This window comes from Lagopus leucura, unplaced genomic scaffold (assembly GCF_019238085.1).
Source record: "Lagopus leucura isolate 7727_CA_CO unplaced genomic scaffold, USGS_WTPT01 Super-Scaffold_100040, whole genome shotgun sequence".
NCBI classification, from domain to species: domain Eukaryota; kingdom Metazoa; phylum Chordata; class Aves; order Galliformes; family Phasianidae; genus Lagopus; species Lagopus leucura.
In genome coordinates, this window is record NW_024962289.1 from 1,595,991 (window position 1) to 1,617,857 (window position 21,867).

The 21,867-nt window shown below is 52.7% G+C and overlaps 1 protein-coding gene across 4 annotated transcripts in view; it reads right to left on the reverse strand.

Moving 5' to 3' along the window:
* The window catches only part of SEPTIN9 (septin 9), a 95,373-nt gene that overhangs the window by 26,342 nt on the left and 47,164 nt on the right, over nucleotides 1-21,867 (reverse strand). For all 4 annotated transcript variants that reach the window (XM_042883823.1, XM_042883821.1, XM_042883822.1 and 1 more), the window contains one exon: nucleotides 9,322-9,978. In XM_042883823.1, coding sequence (XP_042739757.1) covers nucleotides 9,322-9,978 — 657 coding nt within the window. The remainder of the gene's footprint in view (nucleotides 1-9,321; nucleotides 9,979-21,867) is intronic.

Consider the following 21,867-nt stretch of genomic DNA (forward strand, 5'->3'; position numbering starts at 1 on the left):
GACACTGCTGCTTTTGGCCCTGCCCTGGGCTGTGCGCACAGCTTTCAGCCATCTGACTGCTTTCAGGATTAAACACAGCCTCAAATTCCCCTCCTCCAGGCAGCCAAAACGCTCCCCACCAGACTTGTGCTTCAGACCCCTCACAGCTCCACTGCCCATCTCTGGACATGCTCCAGGGTCTCAATGTCTTTCCTGTGGTGAGGGGTCCAACGCTGAACACAGCACTCGAGGTGTGGCCTCATTAGTGTGTGGCCCATACAGAGGGACAGTCACCTCCAGCTCTGCTGGCTGCACTGTTTCTGATGCATGCCAGGATGCTGTCAGCCTTCTTGGCCACCTGGGCACAGAGCTGGCTCACGTTCAGCCAGCTGTCAGCTCATACACCCAGATTCTTTTCCTCCCTGCAGCTTTCCAGTCACTCTGCCCTAAGTCTGTAGTGATGCACGGGGCTGTTGAGACCGAAGTGCAGGACCTGGCACTTGTCTCGTTCAAGCTCATACAATTGGGCTCAGCCCATTGATCAGCCTGTCCAGATCACCCAGGGATGCACACCCAGCATGGACTGCTGCCCTCGTTGCTCACAACCTCTCCCATTTCTTCTCCATCTCCGCACATCCCTGCACGCAGAACCAGGCAGCTGCTGTTCCCTGCCTGGCCAGATAGATGGTGCTCAGCCACACCAAGTGGGGAATCGCTGCGCTGGAAGCAGTCACCACCTCTACCGCAGTAACTCAGCCTTGGTTCTGCTGACAGATGCAGGAGGTCCCACTGCAGCCCCAGGGTGACTCAGATCCCCACCATCCTTCCCCTTTCACTTCAGGATGGAAGACCGGCAAACATCAGCAGCAAACATTTCATCAAAAATTAGCACCTTCCCATTCTGATGCAAAACCCTTCCACGTTCTGATGGAACATCATTCTGCCAATGTTTTTCTTCCCACAAAAGCCAAACCCAGTGGAGCAGGGCACAGTTTGCCCACCTTTCCCTGCATGGCCCTCAGGTCCATTCTCCAGATGTGGGATGTCCTGCATCACCCCATGCTGTCCCAACCCTCGCACCACTTTGGAGCCGGAAACTACGGCCATTTCCTGCAGGCACAGCTTTGCCCCGCAAACATTTGGGCCTCTGCAAATTGTTTGAAAATCAGACCTGGCAGCTGGAGCTGTGAAAGCAGAGGAGGGGCTTTTCTAGGGAGAATTCAGCCTGTGAAATCTACCCAATGCCCTTTGCTACAGAGCAGCAACAGCGGTAATAAAAGAGAAAAATCACTTTTGCATGTCTAAAAATGAGAAGGAAAAACAAACTGAATGTTCTCTGCCTGTCTGCGCCCTGAGGGACAGAGCAATGTTCTCCAGCACAGTCACAGCACCATTCCTCCTGTCTCTGCAGCCACGACTGGAGGCTTCCCGAGCTCTGTTCCACCAGTGAATCCCAAGCAATGGCTTTGGTTTTGCTCACTGTGGTAGCGAGCATCCCACAGACCCACTGCCCCCACCCAGCAAGGAGGCTGAGATAACCCCAAAGTTGCTCCTCCTCCTCCCCCAGGTGGAGGCAGGGCGAAGCCCTAGGTCCTGATCCACCCTGCTTGGCCTCTGCAAGACATTTCAGCCCAGGAAATGAAGCAACGAAGCAGAGAGGAAATCCCAGTGCTCCCTCGGTGCTGTGCAGGAACCCTTCACCTCCCAACCCCAGGGCGTGCGCTCCTACGCTGCTAATTAACTTCCATTTGCTACCCAAAATAGGGCAGGGAGGATGGCTTCCCGTAGGAACACCAGCAGTAGGGCAAGAGCTCACATTTCGTCCCACTCCACAACATGGAGACCCCAACATGAGCACCCACATTGCCTCTCCCGTGGCCACATCCCAGCCTGTGCCCACAGATGTCCCAGTCATCCTCTTGGCTCCTCCAAGGCCACAAGAAGGGGCACACGGGGACTTCAGGGTGGGGGTTGATGATCCCAAGGAAGGGCTCAGCAGCAGCTGAACTCGGTCTCCCACTTCCACCCCCATTTTATCAGCGCGTTGGGCCGCAGGAGGAAGTGAGTTCAGCCAGAGTTTGTCTAAACAATTATATTTTATCAGAAATGCTTCTCAGATAGACTCCATTTTTCTCAGGGCAGATCTGGATAACTGCAAGGTAATCTCAATTCTCTTTCCTATCTGAACAGGATGGAAAAGGGAGGACGTGGGCCAGAGCATCCCAAACTGCTCACCAACGCCTGCACCAGCTGCACCCAGTGCTCACAAACCAGAAGCCAGCACTCATCCCTCCCATTTACACACTTCCAAAGGTTACCTTCCAAATCTCATTTTCTCACTTCCAAATTACATGAATTCTTTTTTTCTGCTTTGATTTTTCAGCTTTCTTGAGTGCACCTGGGTTCCTTTCCCAGGCTTTTTTGCTACAAGTTGAGAATTTACTTTCCTTTCTGCTGCAAACCTCAATGAGTCACATAACTCCAGAGTGCTGGAGGAAAACAGCCTGGGGCTGTGGGGGACAGCATGGTTTCTACACAGGGACATGATGTGACCACAAAGGACTTACCGTCAGCCCTGAGCAGCTTTCTATTGCCCAAGGATATCCAGGGAAAAGGAAAACAAATGACTAGACACATGGGCTTCTGGAGAGCACCAGCTGATATTTAAATTTAGGAGAAAGCAGACCGAAGAGTAGAGTGGACTGGAGGGGGCTTTGATAAAGAAACCATCCGATATCCTCACTTTCCTCCTGGACAGCTGCAGGAGATTTCTGCAAAACCAACCCATAATCTGTGCAGAGCAGCTGCTCTCCTCCTGCCTCCACAAGAAGGGCTCAGCCCAATGCCACTTGTTGCATGGAGAAAGGACTCCTTGCAAGGACTGAATCTAAGCCCTCTTGCCACATTCACCTGCTTGTTATTATAAAAGATGAAACTGGAACATGTGGAGATTCACCCAAGGTGACGAGCAAGCAAACAGCAAAGGTAGGATCTTGACTATCCAGCCTCAAGCCATCTTCTCAACATTTTCCAGGCTCCCAGTTCCCAAACTTACTTCTGCTACTGAAAGAAGTGAGTTGCCAAAGCTCCTAGCTTCAAAAGAGCTGGTTATAGGGATCCACCCTGAATTCATTTCCATGCAGCAGACCTATGGAGAAGGGTTCAGAGGACGCCACCATTTTGGTACAACAGCAAGAAGCAATTTAAGAGCCGTGAGCTGTAAGACAACTGTAACTGAGAAAGCTGCTTTAAAGAGCTTATGTACTATTAACTTTTATCACAGCCCTCCCCTCCTAGGCACCATACCCTCTGGGATTCCCATCTAATCTCCATTGGCTGAGGTCTCCCCAAATTAAACTTCTCTTTGAGGAAGGAATGTCTGTCCCACTCTGTGCACAGCAACAGAGGAGCAAAGGGGAGAAGACAGAGCCTTCATAAAAAGTTAAAGCACCACAGATAACCATCACAGACAGCCATTTACTTAAGTAAATGTGCACAGCAAGAGGTTTGCAGAACAACCAGACCCAAGGGGAGCAGGTCTGCTGGGGCTGCAAAGCACAGCTGGAAACAAGGGACTGGGGCACAGCCCTATTTCTCCTCGATCACTTTCTCTCTGGAAATAATATACCAGGGGAAAATTCATCTTGCCAACATGGGTGCTCAGCACGTATGGACAGAACCACACGCACCACCGAGAGCACTCCCTGCACAGCTCTCTCTCACCCACAAAGAGGCAGAAGGAGTTCGGATCTCAGCTCCCACTAAATATTTCTGCACCCCTTGTGAACTCAAGCCAGGGGCCGTGCTGGAGTTGCACCATGGGAAGCCTCATCCAGACCTCTGAGAACATTCAGGGGCTGCAGGGACCACCCAGCTCGCACACAACCTGGACGCAGCCTCTTGGGCTGCACAGCCAGAGCATAAATCCAAGGTTCTGCTTGTATGTGCTAAAGAATCAACAGTCTTTGAACTTCAAGGTGTTGAAAGATGCTTTGTTTTAGTAATTTTTGAGCCCTGCTGTACAAATTGCCTTTGCTATGCAAAGAACAACCCACTGCTTCGACAGAAGAAACTGCAGGCAATAGAATAGAAGTCAAGGAGGAGACAGCAAGCAAAAAGCCCCGTGCTGTCACTGCTGAGCTGGCACAGCAGCCTCGTACAGCTTGTTAACACTGTTTGCTTTTCACAGATACATAAACATCTGCAAACTTCTGCTGTTTGTAAGATGCTCTGGAGCCGTCCTTTTGGTCCAGCCTCATCTTTCAATATGTCTCTCCTACTGCCTTCATGCCACAATATGGTGAAACAAGACAACCAAGTGAGATATCTGTGCGTGACCCCACAGAAATCCAGGTAACTTCTATTCCCAGGTCTGTTCAGAAGACAAATGAAACAAAGGCCTACAAACCTGAAGGAAAGCAGCCCTCTCCCCAAGTCCCTCCTCTAAAAGCTGTAACAGATGGAAGAAAAACTGGGTCCAGTGGAGTCTGAGCACAGGCTGCAATCCAAGAAGAGCTGCTTCTTCCATTTATAGCCACATTCACTTCGACTCCATTGCAACATCTTGGACAATGCAAAAGTGTTTGCGGCTCTGTTTGTTTGCTGGAGGAGTAGAGAACACAACTGGCTTGCTGTCAAGTTATCTGCTTTGGACACGACAGTGTTTGATCTTCTCCAAACAAAGTAATCTCCATATAATCTCCATTCAGTTCCTCAATTCCTCTCACAGAGTTTACAGCGCTGGCACCGTACCCAGCTTACGGTGTCCTCCCAGCCACTGGCCAACAGAAACATCTCAGGCTGGGACACAATCTAGAAATAGCATAGAAGAAAAGCTATTCCTTGCAGAAGGTTCATCGCCACTGCTGCCACCACCTCCCCCAGCCAACAGGGAGAAGCCACACAACCAGCGGCCAGCCCTTACTGTAAGAGATCAAAGCAAACTCTTTGTTTTATCTTGGTCAAGATAACGGATTTTATTTGCCTTATCAGCCTGTGGGATGATTAACCCAAATGTGAGAAAGCTGGAGGATGCCAAAGGAGTTGTAGGGCGGGGAGTGTGTTCCAGAGCACAACCACTATGGGCTCCAGACACACAGATACCACAAGATAAACACAGCAACCCCTTGGTCTGCTCTGTGCATGACACCCACTGCTCCCAGACAGAGCTGCACATCCGGCAGAAGGTTGGATACAGCAGGAAGGGCCCTGCATGGGGCTCACAGCCCAGACCCCACCAGGATGTGGGACCAGCACTGCAGCAGCATGTCGCCAGGCACACCTGGTTGCTTTCTCCCAGGCCAGGAAGCTCAGCCTTTATGCAGTCCCTGCAAGCTTCTGGGAGTAAGCACATGGATGCATGGCCTCGTGCACAGAGCCAGCTGAGAAGGGGAAGGGCCATGATTTCTCTGATTCTCAGCAACCACAGTTTCACCCTCATCCGGCTTCAAAGAAGACAGGGCAGGGCAGGGAAGGGGGAAGAGTCCTATTTCCGATGGGAATCCACTACTTCGCACGATGAACCCCCACTGGTGAGATCACTGCTTTTCCTACAGGCCCTCGGGGACTTCCAGAGAGACAGTGAATTCTCCGTTTGTTTGCCATTTGTCTCCAAAGAAAATCCTACATCCCCAATGGGTCTCGCATGGCAATGACCTGAGCTGAACAGCAGCCCACACGTTTGGGAACAACATCCTGATGGTCAAGGATGGACAGCAGTGCGGCACAACCACATCACCCAGCCTCCTTCCTCCTCCAAATACAGCCCAAAATGAGACCAGATGAGCTACCCCAGCTGCTCACACATGGGCATGCACTGCTGCCATCCCCATGCAGACACCCAGCACGTGAGCACACGTCCCTGTGATGGGACACAAGCATCCCCTCCGCACGCAGGCTCCTCACATGCTCTCCTTCCAAGTCCCTGCTCCTCCAGGACTCCATTTTTCCAGATTATCTCATTTTTGGCACCTGCCCTGAGCACGCGGATTTGGACTCTGTGTTTCTCATTCAGCCTCTCCATTTGGTATCTCAGGCTGTAGGCGCTTTTCCTGTTAAAAATAATAACAACAGCAGCAAAAGAAGAAGAAGAAGAAGAAAAAAAAAAGACTACTCATAATCTAGCCCAAATGTGTCAGCTGGTTTTAAGGAAACGTTTCCCTGCAGCTTTAATCTCCTCATACAGTTAAATGGCTGTGCAGCTCAGGGAGCTGGAAATGATTACTCACTGTTGATCCGCACAAGCCTGACCCCTTTATTGTGGCAGGGCTGCTGTGCGAGTGGCCCCTGGGTCCCTCTGAACCCTGCCTCTGTGCTCAGCATTGTCCCTACAGATCTACACCAAATGCAAGGCTCCCTAATGACCAATGCAGGACAACTGGGGCTGTGCCCCCAGCAGTGCCCCCAGCAGATTGCAGTGGGTCCCTGTTTTTTGGAGATGTCCTTCACGAGTTCTGTGGATTGGAAAGTTCTTTCTCTCTCTCTCTTTTTTTTTTTTAGCTAACTCTAATGGAGCTTTTATATGAAAAATAAAGTTCTAAGGACAAAGCTTGCCTTAGGGGTCCAGGCTGGAGAAAAATAAAAGAATGGAAAAGTTGAATTGTTTCATTCTTCTGAAGTCCTTGTGCTTTTCCTGCAGCAGAAGGGAGCTTGCTGCTATCTCAGGGATCCTGGCACCCACACAGATGTCCCAGAGGGGGAGAAAACTCCATAAGAGCTGCACTCCTGTGCACATTTCAGACTGCTTTACCCATCACTGTGCAACAGCACAGAGATGTGCTTCATCCAGACGTGGCTGTAGCACAAGTCAAGCTTCTGCTTCGGGTGACAGCTCCAAGCACTCACATCATCCACCCCCATCTACCTTTCTAGCTACAGCAATGGGAGATGTGGGCAGCGAGGCCATGGGCAGAGACCAGAAAGACCATCAGGTCAGAAGGGCTTCCACTTCTCACTCAGGATCCTTTTAACCCATTGCTGCGATCCCAGAACCCCAGATACAAACAGGTCCACATCTTGGGGAAGCAGAGACAGAACAGAAAGCTGGCATGAAAAGCATGAACTTCTCTGCTCTTCACTCCCAATCACCACAGACTTGCAAGATGCAAAGAACAACATGCTTTCCCAGATGAATAAGCCAACATCGAAAGCAACACTCACTCAATTCACAAGCCCTCAAACAATAACAGTAAAGTTGTGAATTTTCCAACGCGCCTCTGAAAACATGTTTCTGTGCCCAGCAGAGCATGGAGCACAGCCAGCCCCACGTCGGGCTGCTTGTGTTCCTCCTGTCATCAGCTCCCCAAACTCAACGTTAAACCCTGCAAGAGAACGGGGGATGCACCTCAGAGAGCACGGGAGGAAGAGATAGAGTGCAGCAGACAGAGGTGGGAACAAATATTTCTTGCTCCTGTGCCCCACCAGAGCTCCTCCTGCAGTCTCCTCACACTGAGAACCACTGCTTCTACCCGAATGAAGCTCAGAGTTGCAACCACTGCTTTCCTTCAGGGCCTGGTCAGGGAGATGGCCCTCCTCCAGCCACTTCTTCTGGGACACAGGGTTCAGCACAAGAGAGCACAGCTGAGCCCAGCAGCTGGGGGCTGCGTGTCCTGGCATGGGGCTGGGGGCAGCTGGCACATCCCCAGTGCAGCTGCTTGTGCCAGAGCTGCAAGGCATGAGGTGCCAGGGTGTCTGTGCTATGGGAGCATCCCATGGGTCAGAGTGGGAACAGGACTTCAATCCTTTGCCATGCACAACATGTTTCTCACCTGAGAGGTTGTTCTGGGGCCAGAGTCACATGAGCAATGAGCCTGCATTCACCTGCAGGGCACCCTGAGGAGATGCCACCCCTGCCTGGTGAGCAATGGCCACGAGGTCTGGGCGTGTGCCTGAGCTGACCAGCAGGCAGAAGGAGCCAGAGCCCTTCCTGCTCCTTTAGCCTCTCTTCCTGGCTCTTTTCGGATGTACCCAGACTGAAAGCTCCTTTTGTACCAGCACCAGCCTGTCCTGCTCTGTAAGGCAGACCCCAGACAGCCGGGCTCTTTGCTAAAACCCATCCCCAGCAGCTGTCCTGAGTTTCTGGAGTCCTTTTTGATGCAGAGAGCCCTCCCTTTCCCCCCTGTGCAGCTGGGGCGTTGAGCAGCTCAGATTCTTCTGCTCTTAAAGTGCCCAGCTGCCTGACATTCAGAGCTTGAGGAGCTCACAGCAGCCCAAACTCAGCAGGGTGAGGTCAGGCACAGGGCACAACAGAGCCCTTGGCAACTTCCTCATTACTTTTGGGGATAAAACCCAGTAGAGAGGCCCCCGCTGAGCCCACGGTCGAGCCCACTGCTGATCGCCAGCCATGCCCAGATGGAGCTGCACCAGCCTGCTGCCTACTGGAGCCTTTCATTCTCTCCATCTATGCTCACAGTCAGAGAAAACCACCCCTGTCTTACAGGTCTAACATCAGCTTCAGCGTGGACACCTTGTCTGCTTCCAGACTGCACATACATACCAAAACCCCAAACCCCAGCAGCAGGGCCCATTTGAACCTCGCAGCATTTTCTGGGTAGGACCAATCTGAGACTGGCTGCATGCAGCAGCAATAGAGCTGGGGCACATGGCAGGGCAAGGCTTGGGATGGGATCCAAGAACACAGGAGCCGGACCCCAGGGCAGACATGGAGCTCGCAGGGTCTCACCCTGGCACTACTCCCCATCAAAGCTCCGCAGAGGAAAGAGCAAGCACGTGATGAGGAATGGAAACATAATTAAAGGCTAAAAGAGAAAAATCTCTAAAACATTAAGGAGGGTAAATGACGGCCAGTGGGGGAGGGAAGCTGGCTTTCATGTCTAATACGGGATTAATCGAAAACAAGATGCAGCTAATAGAAGGCAGGGCTCCAGTTTAATACTGGCTCTGATCCATGATGTTATTAGACTTTGGCTCCAGCAACCAGCAGGAAAAAAGAAAAACCCTGACTCCTGCTAATGAAGAGGCTGTTTCTGCCCCACAACTATAAACAACAACATTAAACAACAACCCATCACAACAACACCTCCACAACCATCACATTTTCCAGCATGTCAGAGGCTTTCTGAGATGCTGCACAGGCAGGCGGGTCTGTGCTGGCAGAAGTGTCTTCTTCCGCAGGCACCCAAGCTTTTGGCATTTGCTCATTTTATTTCTTATAAGCTTGATAGCACGTCTCATTCCAACTGACAGCTCTTTCAGCCAACATAAAACCAAGTCTAACAGCCATGTATGTAGACACACGAGACAAGATGCAAGCTCAGCCCCGAAAGCCATCACTGCTCGAGCTGGAAGCTCCAAGCTCCCAACCCACAGTGCGGCCGTACTCACCTTCTCTCTTTGGTGGGCTCTCCATCAGCACCGGCTGCGGCTTTGGCTCTGCCTGGGGAGGCTGTGGGGCCGGCACGTGCTCCATGCTCTCTACTTGCCGTGCCAGCGGGGCTGGCACCTCGGCAGCCTTGGCTACCTGGATTTCCACGCGCTTGGTGGCCACGTCGGGCATGGGAGCGCTGGGCGGCTCCGCTCTGCGCTGGGGCATCTCGGGGATCTTCGATGCCGGGGCGTCCGCCCGCCGCAGTCCCGGCTCCTGGGGTTTGCCGAGCGTGATCTCAGTCCTGCGTGGGGTTGGCTCCGGGGCTTTGTGCCCCAGCACATCTGCTCTTTTGAGGCCAAACCTCGACAACCCCGAAGTGGAGTTCTCCACCTGCTTGGATGAGATGTCAATGGAGATTTCTGTTCTTCTGGACACCGGCTCTGGCAGTTTGGGTCCAGAGTGCTCCACTCTCCTCAGAGGGGCCTTGGGGGATCGCTGGGCTGTGGGGTCTACATGTCTGGCAGATGGCTCCGAGTTCCTGGCACCGAGTTCCTGAAACTTCTGCGTGGAGCTGGACACGGTGGACCTGAGGAGAGGGTTCGGGGTCCGTCTTTGTGGGGTGGAGGAATTTGAAGACTGATCTACCTCCTCGACCTCAAAAGATCTTTTCAGAGCTGAAAGAAATTAAGAGGAATTCAGAATTTAGTTACTATCCATCTGAGCATCTCAAGAGACGCTTCCAGAAACCTCCGGTAATGTGACCCCATTACCGCTCCTCCACTCTGCCATGAGGACTCACAATCCCATTTAACACGTGGGGGACAGAGGGACAGAGAAACAACAAACCCAGAAATGAAGCTGGAACATGAAGCAGGAAATGCAGCCCCAGAAAGCCGGAGCAGCACCCAGCCCAGTGGAGTACAGTACCAAACACTCCAAACGCTTCCCTTCGCCTTTCCCACCCAAAGGATAAACACCAGCTGCCCACTGACTGCTGCCATCCAAATCCAAATCTGGAAAGTGAAAATCTCAGAAGAGAGAACCCAAATAACGCTGCAAAAAAACCAAAGGTGGCAGTCACAAAAGCTCATATCCTTAAAAACAGTTCTTAGAGATCATTCAAGCCAAAGTGCTGAAAAACAATAACATGAGACCCCCCAGTGCAGGAAGGAGCAAGCTGGGAGGCCTGGATTCTACAGCCAGGAATCTTTCCAAGGAAATCTGATGGACAACAGTGTCAGCTTGCTGGCTCCGAGCCACAGCCTGACAAAGGGGACAGAGCATCACCAAGGGCAGCCTCCATCCGCCAGGCAATGCTCCCTGCCCCACTGTACACTCCCCTGGAAGACTGAGCTGGGTTGCGCCACTCAACACAATGAGCCCACCCATCCTTTCCTCTAACAGCACACTGTGGGCGAGCTCCAGTCTTTGAAAGCCACACTGAGATCACACAAGACACCAGAAATGTCAGGGAGACTTGAGCACAGCCTTCCCTCCAGGCACCCCTGGTTACCCCTTGTCCTGCAGCCAAGAGCCCCTGGCACACACCGGGGTGCTGCAGAGCAGCTCCTGTACTCAGCAATGGGAACCATCTGCTGCAGCTGCCGGCAGGGAAGGGCAGGGAAGCGTCCACGTGGCAGCCGCTGCGGCTCAGCCTCACCAGCAGATCGTGATCACAGCTGCTGACACAAGCAGCTCAGGGCTGTTTTGCCTTTTCAGGGGGAATACCCAAAAACACTGTTCAGTCTCCAGCAGGAGAAGTGCTGGGGAGCAACGGTGTGCCTGGGACAGGCTGTGTCAGGGACACGACGCGCAGGCAAGCTGAGCACGACAACCCCGTGCTGCCACTGGGGGGTGGCACCCAGCCAACTCATTTATATCTCCCTGGTGAGCAACACCTGGGCACAGAGTCCCAGTCCAACTGTTGACCCGATCCCCACCACAACCTCTAAACCATGTCCCTAAGTACCACATTTCTATGGTTCTTGAACACCTCCAGGGACGGTGACTCCACCACCTCCCTGGGCAGCCTGTGCCAATGCCTCGTCCTGCACTTCCATGTATTCAGGAGGAAGCAGAGATCTGCATCTAACTCTCAGTTATCACACTCCAAGAACAATGAATCAATTTTAAATAGTTCCCAAGCTGAGATTTAATCTGGCAGGTCCACAGCATTCCAGCACCAAGCCCGGGCTCACCAGAAGAGTTCTCCACCACTTCCTTTCTCTGTCACATCCCTAATAACACTTCAAACATTCTTCTCCCCAGTCCCAGCTTCCAAAAAACGTGGAAGGCCAGCCTAGGCTGAGTTTTGCAGGAAGGGGACATTGACAGGGGATGGAGCACAGCCACACACCACCAGCTCCCTGATGGCTGTGATCACAGTTCTGTCCATGGTGGGCAATTAAAACCTGCTCATCACTCCTCCTGCCAGCCTATTCAGTTCCTTTTTATTTCCTTCAATAAAGAAGCCTAATTACCTAATGACAGATGCGTCTGCAGGAACAGACAGTTAAAGTAAATGCTCTCAAGGAACCTGAGAGCAAAGGAAATATTGGCGATCTTCTTTTCTTTGCAAACGCCCCTCTGGAAATGTCCCTATGCCGTGTGTTTTGGGGATTTCTTTTTGTATCAAAAGCTTGTTACCAAGTCAAACAGCTGCTTCTCTGTGAATCACCTCTGCCATGTCAGCTCCTTTCTGTCCATTTGCTATCACCAAAAGCAAAGATGGCACTAGTGATCGTCATTGGGGAACACAGTCTCTTCTGTTGACATCAAGCCCCTAAAAGTGCCCCAAGCCCAAGGCAATCTTGCCCACGGCCCTCAGCACAGCTCCTGGAATACAGCCATCCCCTGCCTTTATCGGAGGGCTGGGCTGCATACAACACCCAGAAATGGCTTTTCTCCAAGTGTTTCTGGGCCCCACTGCAGAAATGAAAAGAAGGTCAAAGCCCAGACACAAAAAGGGTTCAGAAAGTCTAAGGAAGAGCTGCAAAGCTGTGATTAGGGTCACAGAAGGCTGCCCAGTGAAGTCACCATCCCTGGAGGTGTTCAACAACCATGGAGATGTGGCACTGAGGGACATGGTTAGTGGCCACATGGGGATGGGCTAGGGTCAGACTCGATGATCTTAGAGGTCTTTTCCAACTTTAATGAATCTATGATAAGCCATCAAACATCATTTCCTATGCCCACACTGCATGGCAATGGAGTACTGGGGTGCTGGGAAAGCAACCACTCCTCATTAGGGCTGGAAATGGCTTGGACAACCTCTGAGAGCAAAATGAGCCCTGGGCCCCCGTGGTGTTCCTTCTGCAAAGGAGACCCTGACCTGCCTGAGGACAGCATGAAAGCTTGCCCATCTGCAGCTCTTGGGATGGGACATCCAATCTCCTGCTGCTGGTTGCATAGGGATGTTGGTGCCTGGGTTGACCTCCAGCAAGTTTGGTCACTGCTCTGTGTCCAGCCTGACCCAGAGGGCTGTGCTCCCATTTCTGAGCACAGGTGACCCTCAACGCACAGCTGGTTCTGGGATGCCATCTCCACTGACAACAGCCCCCAGCGTGGCCAGGGCTGTCCTGCTCAGCATCACCTCACTCCTGCTCCTTATGCAGAAATAAGAAGCGAAACAGCTCTTGAAAAAAGAGAAAAGCTTAAAAATAGCCCGTCCTGCTCAGAGCTAAGAAAGGAAAGCAAACAACCTCTGCTCCACAGGACCCTCCTCCCGGCTTCCTGCATGGAACGGGCCTATTAACGAAAACAACAGGAGCCCAAGGCCAGCACCGTGCAGTGCTGGGGCCCGTTGGCAGTGCCCAGATCTCTCTGAGGCTCCATTGCCACATCCCCACAGCCGGGGCAGAGCAGGGAGCTGGACTGCAGGGGCCCGTCCCTGCTAAGGCACCTTCCAGGGGACTTTTGGTGCTTGCAGGGTCTCCCCAGCCCCACCATCCTCCTGCCAGCTGGTGCTGGAGGCAGCGGAGGTGGAAGCAGTCAGCGCACAGCATCGCCCTTCCTCCTCTTCCTCTCGGGGTGCCTGCACTGCGGGGAGTACACACACAGAGGTGTTGCCATTTCCACGCATTTCCTTTTAACCAATTCCAACCCAATTCAGGCAACTCATGACTCAATCCACTGGAAGGCAGCAGCTCCACGAGCCAAAAATCCCCTAAAATGAGGTGCCTGAGACCTTAGGAGGAAGTTTCTCACACGGAGGGTGGTAACGCACTGGAATAGGTTGCCCAATGAGGTTGTGGATGCCTCATCCCTGGAGGCATTCAAGGCCAGGCTGGATGTGGCTCTGGGCAGCCTGGTCTGGTAGCTGGTGACCCTGCACATAGCAGGGGGTTGGAACTGGATGAGCACTGTGGACCTTTTCAATCCAGGCCATTCTATGATTTTATCATTCCTTTTGGATGCAAACCCAACCCTACCCATGACCCCATGCCCTGGTTGCAAAGCACTTGCTGCCAACCCCTTTGTGAGGAAGCAGCGTGCTACAGGGACAGCTGGCAGCTCAGATCCAAGCAGCCCCAGCACTAATCCTTGCATGCGGGGTGGTGTGGGCAGCACCTGCTGTGGGGCTCTGCTGGCAACTGCAGAAGCTCTGTGTCCCTGGCCCCAAACTCAGCCGCCAAGTCTTTACCAAAGCGAATGCCAACACATGCATGTGCAGAGGCCTTCAGTGCTTTGGAAAGTAATTTTATCCTCAGAAAATGTTTTGACACATGTAAGAAAGCAAATCTGTATTTCCAAAGTCAGGATTTCCTTTTGCTGCCTGCGCTTTCTCCTCACTCAAAGCTCCTTTCTGGAAAAGCACGGCCACGTCCCAGCCCTGAGCAGCGCCTCGACCTGCTGCTGGGATGCTCATGGGCAAGAAATACCCAAACTCACACCCTCGCCCTGGGCTTGAGCACTCCTTGAGCAAGCTCAGGGTCACGGAAGCAGCAAAGTGCTTGTCTGTCAGTCTGTGCACTGTGCTGCAGCACTGGGGATGCTCACACTGTGCCCTCCCGGTCACGCTGTGGTCAGGCACCAGCGGTCAGAGCTGCTCTTTGGGGATCTTGCAGACTAGGACAGAGGTCTGGGTCAAGTCCCAGCAGCGCATGCAGCAGCCAAGATGTTCCCAAGGAGGCACAGACACATCTTTAATTCTTCTCCAGGGGGAAAGATCCTGGACACAGGGCTCCCAAGGGACACAACGGGCTGCACAGCTCCTGCCCATAAGCTCCTCATGTCCCTACAGGCACTGGGAACCAGAAATGACACAGCTCCAGGCAGCACGTGGGAAGGGGCAGCCAGCAGAGCAACATCTGCTCCTTCTTTCTTCCCTCTTCCTTTTAAACAGAACACCCCAAGTAACAGGCGAGGGGATGCTTTACACAAGGAAACCTCTATGCACAGAGCTCTGGAGGAGACCAAAATAAACAGAGAGGGATGCTGGTTCCTCTAGGACCTGTGCTAGCTGCTCTGCAACGTGAGCCCGGGGCTCGCTGCTTCCCATTAAACATCCTCTGCCCCTCACATGGTTTCTGTAACCCAGGGGTTACATTTGCTTGCTTGCTTAAGCACTGAAAGCTTTCCTTGCGTTTTTAGACACATAAGAGCCTTATGGGAATAGGGCAGCCAGTCGTCCCGGCATTTCACACGATACAATGGTATCATTTCAGAGCGCTGACTTTCTCTAAACTGCTACCAGATGGCGACCTCCTGTTCCCGGGGAGGAAAAAGGGGGAGGCAGCGGCCGCAGGTGTCAGCTTTCAGCAGTCCCCCCCCCCGAAACCCACATATTAACTGTTCAGGGCCAGCAGAGCTGCCCATAGCCCTGTCCTGGGCAGCAGGATGTTCCCCATGTAGACTGAGCCCCAGCTCGGATGGTTCCCTGGGTTACCATGGGAACATCTGTGGATGCATTGCAGTGCTGCTTACCTGAAAGCACCATCTTTGATGCCGATGGATGCCAGCATCCAAAGCAAAGGTGGATGCCCTATAGAATCATTGAATGGTTTGAGTTGGAAGGGACCCTTAAAGCTCATCCAGTCACAACCCCCCTGTAATGAAGGGTGTCATACAATCACAGAATCATTAAGCTTGGGAAATACTTCTCGTATCACCAAGCCCAACCCCAGCCCACCCCCACCATGCCCACTGACCACGTCCCTCAATGCCAGATCTCCACAGTTCCTGAACACCTCCAGGGACGACGACTCTCCCACCTCCCCTCTGCATCACCACTCTTTCTGAGAAGGAATTTTTCCTAATACCCAACCTAAGATCCTCATATCCAGCCTATCCAACATCTACAGCTCCATCAGGTGCTCGGAGCCCCGTGCAGCCTGACCTTCAGTGCTTCCAGGGATGGGATGTTCACCACTTCTCTGGGCAAATGAAAGGCATGAGACTCTGCAGCTTGCAGGAACAAGCACTATATTCCTCATGTACCCACAGGCCGCATGGATGCTGTGTATAAACCCTAAAGCTCCTGTAGCAAGAAGGGAAGGGAGCTGTGCAATGTATATGGAATGATGATCTGCTGTTGTGAATGGTTTGTGTGCATGCAGTTCCTTTTTCCAACTTCACAAGAGCATCAGTAAGAAGCTCTTTAATAGATTTCATGGTCTGACACAGAGATTGCATGTAGGATAATGCTGGCACCACGCTGTCACCACGCAGTGCTTTATGAACTGTGCAACCCCTAACAAGAGCTGAATTATGGAGGAAATTTGTGGCTAAATGCAAGTCAGAGCTCTGACATGAGCAAAGCCGTTCAAGCAGCATTTTGCTCCTATTCAGCAGATTACAAAGAGAGCCTCAGACCGATGCAGCAAACCCAGCCATCCAGCAGCAATGGGAGCACAACTGCAAAGTTGGAAGCAAGAATAGAAAAAAAAAAATAATATCCACGCACAGATTAAGTCAAAATCTCAGATTTCCAGTCCCTATAATGGAGCTCTAGAAAGGTTTTAGCTTTGATTCTCTGCTACACTTTGGCTTATATAACCACTAACTCTCAGCAAAACGCTTCCAGATCACACCAGTATATTTTACATCCCTTATATTCATTGTGTGTCCATACAGACAACCCCATGCAGCACAGGGTGTACCCCGTACCCCACAGGCTGCATTACTGGCTGTGAACTGCTCTCTGCACAGCTTTTGCCTCCGGTCTGTGCTCCAGTTTCCTTTCATAAAGGGAGAGAGAAGCAGGAAATAAATCTTCTCTGCCTCCCAGGGGACAGAGCAGATTTGGTTTAGTTCACTAATGTTTCCAAAATGCTTTACAATTACTGCCTAGAAGGCAAAATGATGACGCAGATGGACTTGCAGACCCCATATCAGCCTCAGTGCTGATTTGCAGGGTACCACAGCTATGAAGGGTTAAGAGCAAGCATGAGCCCTGCACAGCTGGGTTTAGGAAACTATAGCACTGAGCTGCTGGGCCAGACACCTCCAGAGATGAGTCACAGGTCCCAGCTCCAGGCACTCAAATGGATGTCAGAGCGACTCTGGCGGGTGAAGAGCCTCGGTGGCAGGGGATTGGGTGATAAAAGTGATTCAATCATTAAGTGATTCAATCTCAGCTTGATAATATGATGGGTGGAGTTGCAACATGCTGGTACTGAGAACAAAACTGAGATAAATGAGTAGAAGTGGTGAGAGGAGGGGGTCATCTGTGTGGGCAGTGCCCTGTGTGTCACACAACTGCCACCTCCTGCAGTGGGAGGACGGTTGCACAGTGTGGATACTAGGAAAAAATTTCCACTCAGAAAGAGCGGGGAGGCATTGGCACAGCTGCCCATGGAGGTGGTGGGGTCACCATCCCTGGAGGTGTTCCAGAACCACAGACATGTGGCACTGGGGGACACAGTCAGTGGGGCACGGTGGGGGTGGGTTGGGTTTGGACTTAGTGATCTTAGTGGTCTTTTCCAGCCTGAATGATTCTATGGAAAGAGAACGTCTCAACACGGATCAGCTCTGAGTGCTGGCCAACGCCTGCAGCCAGCCAAGGAACAGCAGCACTCATGGAGACGTCCCCAACTCATCACCTAACTCCAGTGCAGGAGCCAGTGCCTCACCTTGGGGCATGCAAAGAGTCGATAGCCAGCCTGGATGTCCCCAGGAGCCCCAAGGGCTGAGCTCTGGCCAGCAGCCTTGCAAAGCAATCATGGTAAAAGCCTGAGTCACAGTGCCAGCAGACGAGAGCTCTCATCAATCTGGGGCAGCTTTTTGGAATAAGTTGAGGATAGCAGTAAGCCTCCTAGCTGCCCGAGGGCTGCTCCTAACCATGGCCTTTGTGTAAGGAGGGAGCAGGGGCACTGCTATAGCAATGGGTGCGAGCTGCCAGTGCTCCATAAGTCTCCAAACAAGCTTACTCCCAATTTGGCATCATTGCTGTCTTCCTGTCCCGCTGTATCAGTGAGGAAGATGCACTGCAGAGTTTACTGCGGCACAGGGAGAGAGGTCAGGAAAGGAAACAAGCCTTGCAATGGTACTGCTTAGAGACATTGCCTTAAATATCAAATATCAGAGTTAGAAACATGAATATCTGGAGTGATTATGGGCTTTCCATTATTGCCTTTGGATTTCTGACAAGTCCCAGCACGGGCTATTCGTGGAGCTGCCTGGGCTCTGGCTCCTGGGAAAAGGCACAGAGCAGCACCCCACAAAGCAGGAATGAAAGCAGCACCCAACTGTGAGGCTGCAGGACAAGGGAGGCAGCAGTGCTCTGACACTGCGGTGAGCATTTGTTAGCCAAGAGATGTAGGCACGGTCTCTCAAATGCAATGAGCACTTGGAAGAGGATGCTGCATGAGTTCCAAGACCTGGAGGAACCCAGGCACCAGCATAATGCTGGCACAGCCAAAGCTGTATCCTAGCCCAGGTGCAAAGACTCACCCACGGTCTGATCATAAGGGAACCTTTCAAAGGGAAGGGACAGTGTGACACTGTGTCCAAGATGGCTCTCAAATGCACACTGGGAGCTCGCCAGTAACACCAGCACTGGAAGATGACACAGAGCCAAGGACACTCTGCACTGTGCTGCAGTGGTTGCCCATCCCTAAGGACACACAGCCCAGCCCTCCCTGCACCTGATGGCTATAAACACTGATATCTGCTCAATCCTACATTCTACCATGGGCCAAAGACTGTCCCCACAGACCAGCTCACGTGAACAGAGAGATCTGTATCCTGTGCTTCCCCTTTCCCACTCCCTCCTAACCTCTGTATTCCCAAGGAACTAAATATACACAGGAAAAAAACAACCCACAACTGCAGATCCCTGCTGCTGGATCCAGGCAGAGACAATTTTTCCGTTTGGCACAAGAAAGAGCACTTGTGCTGGAGACAACACAGCTCCTGCCTTCCACTGGTACTTTCTGAACCTCTGCATGAAATGGGAGGGTTGGCAGGGAGCTCCCAGCCTGATCTGGGCTCAGAAATGCAGATCAGAAGAAGAGAAAAGAGAGAAAACTCTCAGCAAAGCTTAGCCCACCACATCCCAGAGCTGCAAGGAGCAACGCAGCCATGAGCAGACAGAGATGAAGGAGGGTCAGATGGGATTGGCCACAGCATGATGTTTTAGGGACAGCCCAGGAAACGCAACAATTGGAGTCCAGGAGCTTCGTTTCACTCCTAGGGCTGCGATGATCCGAGATACAATCTGAAAAGGCTTTCTGCGTTTCCTTTTCCAGGCATTGAGCCTCGCACACCATCCGTCACACAGCCCCGCGAGAGCTCGCCATGCAAACCCACAGACCAGGAGGGACACACAGGGAAACACGAGCCATTCCCTCCCCGGGCTCCACACAGGACTGCACTCAGGGCACATCACCCACACAGTGCTGTGACCGTCCCTCTGCTGCTAATATTAGCAGTGGGGCAGCAGCTGTGCAGCAGGGCCATCCCACCAGGCTGCCCGGTGCTGTCAGAGCTGCTCCTACCCAGGCTCCAGCCATGGAAGTTGCCTCCAAGCCCACTGTGCTACCCTGTGATTTTGGCAGTTACAGCCCCACAGGACTACTGTTAGCAGATTGTATCCACTAGGAAATTTTGTGTTTCAACATTGTTACAAGGAAACAGATTTGGTGTTAACTGACAGCACTGGCAAAGAGCTCGGCATTGCTTGCTGTGAGCCATTTCCAGCACAAGGAGTCTCAGCATCCCCACAAGGGATGGGCTCTTCTCCCTCTCCAGTAACTACAAAGCAAGCCCCGTATGGACACCATGGGATGCAGGAAAACCACAGCAACCAAAAGCTATGAGCAGGGTGCACCTCCCCTTTGCACAGTCCCACCAGGAGGGCTGCAGCCAGACAGAACCACATTGCAGCATCTCTCAGTCCGAGAGGGATAAGGATGGTTTGGGCTTCATTCAACATTCACACACCACACACGGTGTGCCACAGCCCAGACAATTGACTGCTGCAGGTCCTCATTCCCACTGCTCACAGGGACAGGGTTCAGGCAGAATTGAACTGGCAATGCTGCTGAAGATCTGCCAAAATCCATAAACCCACAACGGCGACGTTCTGCAAACACTGGCAAACTGCAAGACCTCGTGCTGCTCTCCTCCAGATAAAGCAAGGAAACTCTTGCCAGGCAAAGAAACAGCTTCAATTCCTGTGCTGAGGAACCTGGTGAGCATGTAGGTGCCCGGATGTGGCCATCTCCATCAGGTGCAGGACACAGCCTGCTGTGCTATGTTCCCTGTTCATACATTGCTTTGATTTGGAAGCTGAGCTACAGCTGAATGTCTGTGAGCCCTTCCTACTCCAAAAAGGGCCCCTGCACCCTTCATAGAGCTGAGGGTAACAGCTCCAGCCCACAGCCCAGCTCCCCTAAACCACTGCCTGCTGTAATCTAACAGCCACAGGCACCTGTGGGGCAGAGATGCTGGGAGAAAAGCAGGCAAGGACAAGGTGTTCAGGACAAGGTGGTTCAGGAGCACAGAGGGTTCTGGCTGCCAGCAATCCAGTGTTGCTGCCGCATGGTACTTTTGGCTGATTGGCCAAGGTTACGATACCTGGCAGACACAAATACTGCATCTACAGCCCTACAGGCCAAAAACTAATTGCCCTGCTCTTGGGAAGCTGCTGTGCAACCCAGAGTACTAATTAAATTGAGAAACACAGCCTGGATCCCCGCTGAAGGGCAAGGCTCTCGAAACCTCTCCATAGGGAAGGGAGCACACAGCCTCAGGGGCTGAGGAAGAGCACCACAGTGCCACTGAAGAACACGTACAGCCCAGAGCAAGCAGCCTCAGGGCTCCCTGGGGTTTCTCATTCCTCAGGGATTTAAACGCCACGGAGGCAGGCTGTGACCAAACCAGCACTGGGGAAGCTCCCAAGCCCCTGAAGGGCACTCATAGACTCACCTGTGAGCCCAGTTCCACAAACCCACAGCGTGTTGGGGCTGCTCCATGCCCCAATTCCCTTTGCCCCAGCCCTGCTGCAGGATGTGGCTTCCCTCGGCCTCCCGCTCACCCTCCACCCCTGCTCCGGCTGCAGAAGGGAGCCCAGGGGCTGCACAGAGGGGACACAGATGGGGGCTGCAGCTCGGGGTGACGGCACTGCAGAGCCCAGGACAGCCCACCGAGCCCCCAGCCCTGCCACCCGTTTCCTGCCCGACCTGGAAGAGGAACCGAGGGGCTTTCGGCTTCCCAGCAGGAAAAACAATACTTTGCTCCTTCGCAGAATGCAAGAATGAGTTCACCAGGAGGCGGTGAAGTTCTCTCAGCCTATAGCAGCACACACGGCCGCTGGATAAGCTTTCATCACAGCCCCCAGATCTCTACTATTTTTTTTTTTTCCCCCTTCTAAAAACCGCTGCACAGAGCTGAGTTTGGGGCACTGCCAGGACGCTGAGTGCGGGGACGTTGCCGCTTTTCCAAAGCTTTGCTTTTGAGACGAGCTCCCCCGAACCACCCTCTCAATGGCTGCAGCAGAGACATCCCCAAAGCCTATCTGGAACCACAGATAGGCAGCAGCACACTTCCCGCTTGCTTCTGTTCTCCTCCCTTCCCTGGAAAGCCAGCGGGCACCCAGGAGAAGGCATCCATCCATCCATCCCTCCAAACACGGGCTGCAAGGGGACCCCCGGCACCGAGCCGCTCAGTGCCGTCGGGCAGTTGGAGCTCTGCCACGCGATAAACGCAAAGCTTTCTAAGGCAGCTCCCGCTAAGGATATTTTTGAAACTTGGGTTCATTATCCACTTCGCGGCTACTTTGAGGCTGTGCTCGTATCCAAAATCTGGGAATCCACACAAGGGCCGGTGCCCGGGGATTCACAAACTTTTCGCTGCGTCACAGCCGTGTTTTCAGCTGAAAAAGCGAGTAAACCAACTCGGAAAAAGCAGCAGAGAAAAGCGTCCCGTACGATCCTGCGCTAACAGATAGAGACGGGGCGAGTCCGCTCCAAACAAAAGAGCCGGGGCAGCGCCTCACCCACCTCTGCCCCGCACAGCTGGGGCGGTGGGGGCGGATGCGGGTGGCGCCGGGGATCCTCCAGCCTCACTTCGTCTTTAGGGTCGCCCGACAGCCCCTCGACATCCATCCCTCAGCCCCCCCC